General features: G+C 41.8%; 1 protein-coding gene across 1 annotated transcript; it reads right to left on the bottom strand.

Moving 5' to 3' along the window:
- Positions 1-3: 3 nt before the first annotated feature.
- pcolce2b (procollagen C-endopeptidase enhancer 2b) lies at positions 4-5,907 on the bottom strand. Its single transcript, XM_072450920.1, has 9 exons — positions 5,616-5,907; positions 5,314-5,422; positions 4,692-4,947; positions 3,742-3,866; positions 3,509-3,645; positions 3,254-3,417; positions 2,493-2,576; positions 866-1,033; positions 4-563 (listed from the first exon to the last, which is right to left on the bottom strand). The coding sequence occupies exons 1-9, from the start codon at positions 5,741-5,743 to the stop codon at positions 433-435; spliced, it is 1,302 nt and encodes a 433-aa protein (XP_072307021.1). The 5' UTR covers positions 5,744-5,907; the 3' UTR covers positions 4-432.
- Positions 5,908-6,545: the final 638 nt, after the last annotated feature.

A 6,545-nucleotide genomic window follows, 5' to 3' on the forward strand; every position in this document is an offset into this window, starting at 1 on the left:
AGATATCGTTTTACATTTATTTGAGCCAATGAAAATGAAAATATAAATATTCACAGACTTTATTTCCATAAGAAAATATTTCATTTTTATTTCCAACCACTTTGAATGTATAAATGCAGCAATGTGTAAATACAGTAACAGTAGATATTTCCAACTACAGTACAAATGATTCAGAAAGTGCTGCTCCATGCAAAATTTAAATTTAATTATTGCACATCTTATCAGCAGCAAATTAAAAAGCTCCAACAACCTAAACCAAACAATCAACTGATGAAATTGCCTTAAACTGACTGAAATGAGAGTAATGATCATGCGTCTTGTGCTGGTTCAGTTTAAATAAATAGCTTCCGCAAAATATATAAACAGTATTTTACATATTAAACTTGTACACCCACAGCTGAGCCAAGGGCAAACGGGTCCAGTGGGAGAAGCTCAGCACTGCTTGTTCTTCAGCCCGTTGAGCCCTTTCTGGTTCTTGGTCTTAAACGGCATTACGAAATGGTGCGGGGCGACCTTCCCGCGGCCGTCCTCGTCCACCTCGCCCATGAGGATGTAGTTCAAGCCTGGCAGGGTCACACACACAAAGCCTGAATGCGGCGGCGGCGGCATGACGGCAGAGACATTCAGGAAGGCCAAGTATCAGAATCTCCACACAGCACGTTTGTATACCGTATGCACATGAAGTCAGATAAAATATGAACATACGGAATTTCTCTCAATATTTGGACAGTGAGTTTGACCGCTCACCTCTGCCTCGGGAACCACGCGTGTTGCAAATGGCGGCAAACTCAGAGCCGTGGGTTATTCTAAACGAGAACTAACCGTGCATTTTAGATGAACGGAAGTCAATTAGAATCCCACTCACCTCTTCTGATAAAGGGACACTTTTTGCACAGGATGGTGATCTTGGTGCTCATGGTCTTCCCGGCCTGCTGGATGGCCAAGTTGCCCTCCTTATACACGTTGATGATGGAGACGGTTGCAAACGTGCTTCCTCCTCTGACCACTGCTGTTATGACCGTGCCTGTGATCACTGGGGAGGTAGAAAATATGCAATGACAACATGGAAACCTAGCATACTCATGCAGGTTTTGGTTGTGACTAGTAGTGATGACTGTGTTTTAGTCAGTGGAACAATGGAACAATCTCTGCAGGATTCCAAGCAGCAGACGACTTCAAAAGTACAAAGAGGAGGCCGAGCATTCACGGGAGCAAGGAACCGAGAACTGTCTATTGTTCATTTAATGGGAGCCAACACCAACACTGTCTTTACATTTCAAGTTAGACTTTTCTTTACAAAGCAGCTGGAAAACTTGTATTGGAATGGCAATTAATAAAATAACATATATTTAGGTCAATCTGAGTCCAGACATGAAATATACTTCAAGCTTTTTTCACCATATTCCGTCAATTTTTACATCTGACTACTACAAACCTGCACTTTAATGTGAATGTATTTCCGGTATTTCAATGTAGAACTAGAGAAAAGTGTCACCGCTCAAATATTATATAAAATAGGATGATTTTTGCAAAATGTTTAATATTCATGAGTTAACAATGCACCCTCTGTAGTCTGTGCAGAACGTATTCACAATTATTCAAGATTTCAGTATGTATAAATGTTAAGGATGGCTCTTAAAATGTGATTAAACAAGATATATTTCCCATATGTAAGATTACAAACTACCCTGTTATTTGAGAACACTTAACACGCAAATACGGATAATGAACAAAATAAAACAAAGTTACGCAAGCCCTTCGCGTAAGTTCACGTATACTTTGATTGAAGGTTGGTTAGAATACTCCGCTTTCTGATAAGTCGGAGGTTATTTCAAAAATCACTTCGACCACAATAAGGCCGAAACTTCACATCTGCCAATTTCATTTCCTGACACGGATGAGACAAGCCAGACCACAGCCTGTCTGAAAAGCCACTGCAACGACTGAGCAATATTGAATAAAAAATAAAAAAGACTACTGATTACTAGACAAAGTATTTTCATTCCACTGTCTAGGCCGTTCATTATAAGTGATGTAACTGTGTTCTGCTGGCTCTTAGCGCTGCAAACTTTTCCGTCCGTACTGGCAAATCTCACTGAACTCTGGGAAATGCAGTTAGAATGTTTGTGGTAAACAAGTTTTGCGAGGAAAACATGGGAAGGCGGAGGCCGAGGCTGAATCGACACATTCATTTATCAACAACCAGAGACAGTCCGTGTGTTTAGTTTGGGAAATAACTGTATCCCACTGTACGGGCCGCTCCACTTCCCAACGGGCAATCAAGCAAGTCTTTGATATGCGCAGTGGAAAAATCAAAGATAGTCCGACGACAAACCACATCTTATAAAGGAGTTCCCTTTTGACGTCAAAGGGTTGGGAATATCGGCTTTTTTAGGCTGTAATTAATAGTAAATATGCTCAATAATAACCAAAAATGACTGTATTTTCAGAGCATCTGTAACCGCACGGGGTTGAGTAAGTGTTGTTCTTACCGAAGTTGCTGGAGCAGTAGTTGCTTTCAAGTGTTCCCCGTTTTTTGCATTTCTGCTGACACAAGGCGGCTGAGTATTTAAGAGCTGCGGGAACAAAAACATGGAAGAAACTGATATTCAAATAGAGAAACGTATCGATGTTACCACTATGACAAGTCATTTTTAATCAGTGAACGCTGTATCTACCTTCACAGTTATATACAAGTTTAAGTTTGAAGGGTGGAACTGTCGAACTGGGGAGTGTTCAGGAGAAACTCAGTAAGAGATATGAAAGGGAAAACTATGATGGCAAAGAAAAGGAATCACTTAAACATTTGATTATAGAAGCAGTGACTGAACAGATAAGTATGTGTTAGTTATTCGTGGGTTTTTGGCAATGGTAACGCTTCTCCGTGGCCATAACAATTCCAAACATGATTTCTTTGTTGAATGGGGAAAGGTCTTCACAAAATCCTTCAAATTAGGAAAGAATCAATCGTCTGAAATCCATGAATACGCTACTATAGTGGTATTGTTGTGGTAAAAGTAGAGCCTTCAGTATTTGTGGCGACTTGCGTTATGCAATTTCAAAGTGAACAAACTTTAACTTGAGTACAGCGAAAAGTTATATAAAGAAGTCAGAAATAACCTGGCATGACTAAGGGAAAAAGCAACAATGAGAAGGAATGTGAGACAAACTAAATTATAAGGTCTTAAGCGTAACGCCATGTGCTGTACATAAAGCGATAAACAGTGTGCTAAGAAGGGAAGCTGATACCTACGTATGGGCCTGGTGGTGACGGGCTGCGTGGTAGTGGTGGAGGGGACGGTGGAGGTTTGATACTTCTTGGGTCTGAACTTGTAGTGTCCGATGAAGCCGTCCGCGGTCAGGCTGAGATCTGACAGGAACTGGATCAGGAGCTGGTTTCCCTCAGAGAACACCGGCCTGTGGGGAGGAGAGCGTCGGTAAAGTGAGAGCCGCAGAGGAGGGGAGGGGGCGGGCGAGCTGTCGGGACACTAAAGCAGGAATCACCTACGCTGGGGGGCTGTCGCCGCAGAATTTCCCGATCCTCTTGGCGTCGTTGATTTCGGCCCCGTTGAAAATGGACACGTGGTCGTAGCGGCAGTAGTTGTCCCGCTCCACGTCGAACTTCTCAAACTTGACCTCAATGATCTGAGTCAAGACACAGAAATGCAACAATGAGTCAAAACAGATGTCAAGTTTTTGAATCATTACGTTGCAAATAGATACACATGCAGTGGCTCTTACCTGGTTTTTGGGTGCAATTATGTGCCAAGAGCAGGTGACACCAGCTGGGTAGTCTTTCTCGGGCCAGTTGGGCGTTTTGAAAGAGCCAGATGGCCTGTCTAACCGCCCTCCACAGTACTGATCGCCTGTAAAACACACAACATTACATATCCATCAAAAGCTTTTCACTCTTTCTGTAAAATATGTTCCCCTGCAGTGGAGTGATCTGCGGTGGTTGATTTTGGCCTACATTCTCAACGTTATATGTAACTCATGATTAGATTGGCGTTTCCCTTTGAAAATATCCCTTGGGCAGTGGAGTTTAAGCCCAATGACAAAAATAGAGAGCAGAAGATTGGTGGTTTTGCTGCGCAGCTCTGACAACACTTATAGTCTGCTAAGGTCTGTATTGTGTGTAAGCTAAGCAGCCAGCCATTGTCAATTACAGCAGTCGATCCTTTGAGACCAGCTATTAAAACTCCATAAAAACAGCAAATAAAGCTGTTCAATTTACACAGAGGAGATGATGTGTCTTTAAGTGTTCGGTTTATGCAAAGACCTGTGAGAAATTCCACGACTGACTGACTGTCAGGAGGATTGACTTATCTTCTTCTACAATTCCTGGGCTTTGTCAGAACAATTTAAGGGTCAAAGGTTATGTTCTGTCAACTTAGGTGCCATGTTTATTCAAATGTGGACATTTTATGACATGGTAGCATCAAATTATAAAGTAAAACAGTTTAGAGACTACTTTTCTTTTCAGTGCAAACTTAAATAAATAATGTTTGACCTAATATCACAAAAATGTAGTATTACTGTTATTTAAAAAGTAGATACAGTATCATAAAGTATCATTTAAAAGTACTACTAGTGCCAGACAAATTGAGATATAGTAAATTTAGTATGCCAGTGCAATACTCACCACTAGAATGAAGACTGTTGCTGTTATTTCTTTCTTTTTGCTCTCTTACCTCTCTCATGTGGATGTGCCGAGGAGAAAACTGCCAGAAAACCACTGCCAGCCGTGTTGGCGTCCGAAACCATCTGCACAAGCATCTTGTTGCCCGTGGAAACCAGGGCTCCCGGTTTGAACGTGCCACAGAAGCGTCCCAGCCTCTGCCCGTTCACGTGACCACTGTACACATCCACATAGTCATAACGGCACAGGTTGTCACTCTCCAAGTCTATAGAGCGGAAGGACAGGACCACCACCTTTCCCTCGGGCACCTGGGAGGAAATGCACATCTGGTTTGTATGATATGAGTTGAACATGCTGCTATGCCTTAACAATACACTAACAGTAACAAGATAGATGGCTAAAACATTGCAGATTTCTATAAAACTATGAAAAATAATCTTGTAACGTTCATTGCCCCAAACTGGAGCCAAACTTTGACATCTGTCCTATTTAAATTCTAGTGTGCTGAGCCTAAACCATATCAATCTATCATTTACTTCTTAGATTGTACAGTAGTCCTGGATATGTGAGAAAATAAAACACCACTTTATTAAATCAAGCCTTTACACTACTGCTTTTTGCACTTCACCTTATGATTTGTGCCATAATGACAAGTATGCAAGTAAGTCACTCACTGTAATCCTCCACACACATTTGGTATTGGGTGGGTAAACTCCCGGATAACCCTGACTTCCAATAACTCCAGAGTCTCCGGTGATATTCCCTCCGCAGGTGAAGCTGGGTCTGGAAAAGACGAATAAAAAACTATTCATTATTAATCGTCTCAAAACAGGCAGCTCCTCCACAATGCGCAAGAATCCTGTGCGTAAACAGCATCTCTGGAGGAAAAAAAAAAAGCTCTCCAAAATCCGCACTCGTAACACATGGGGTCACCTTGTTCAATAAAAAAAAATAAAAAAATGTAAATGTATCCTACCTCCGTTGAGACTGCGCACAGATTTCAGTTAAGAAAAGCAGACACCATGCGCAAAACAGGCTGCACGTCCTCCACATGGCCGGTTCCAGGGCGCCTCTCCTCATCTGGCACCGTGGCATGAATGGCATTGTGCGGAACAGCCCGGACGAGGACGGACAGGGGCAAGAAAAGTACCCGGACCCGGCAGCTCCTGAGCACCTGAGGGGAGTTACAGCAACTGCACTCTGACTGGATCGGATGAATATAGCGTTTGTTCTGCGCGGTAGGAGGGACGGAGCAAACTGCGCTTAAAGACGGGGAAGGGTACATACGTAGACGCGCGGGGGAGAGAAAGGGTGTCGAAGGGTGCGCACTGGTTTCATACGAGATATGAATGAGAAATAACAGGCACAGACTTCACAATTGGAGTAGGAGGTCTGATGCATGTAACTAGTTTGGTAGTGTATATGCTCATCCTCCGAAATTAAAGTTATAGCAAATGATACCAGCTAATCACAAGACAAACAAAAAAAAAGTAACGAATAAATATAACCCAGTAATCAGGCTTCATTAATAAGATCAATTTATGTTGAATGATTGACAGTAAGGAACTCCTCAATAGCCCCCTCTTCCGGATGTTGTGTCAGAAATCAGAAAAAGGTTTATTTCCATAGTCAGTAAATAAAAACAAGACTCACAAACTAGAAACATTCTTCGGTGATAAGGTGCAACATAAAACAACAATTTCAAATTATATAATTATGAAAAATATAAAATTAATAAGAATAAATGAGCATGAATAGAAAATGTGTTGGCCAAATATAACTCCTACTTTTATATTACTACTACAAGTCATATTTTGAAGTAAAATGCCTCATTTTTGAGCCCTTCATCACCCTTTTACCTCCATCATAGACTCGGTAGTTGACTCCGCGGCCTGAATGTCACAGT

Source organism: Eucyclogobius newberryi, unplaced genomic scaffold (assembly GCF_026437365.1).
Source record: "Eucyclogobius newberryi isolate DKJ021-1_F unplaced genomic scaffold, fEucNew1.0.hap1 SCAF_18, whole genome shotgun sequence".
In the NCBI taxonomy this organism is placed as follows: domain Eukaryota; kingdom Metazoa; phylum Chordata; class Actinopteri; order Gobiiformes; family Gobiidae; genus Eucyclogobius; species Eucyclogobius newberryi.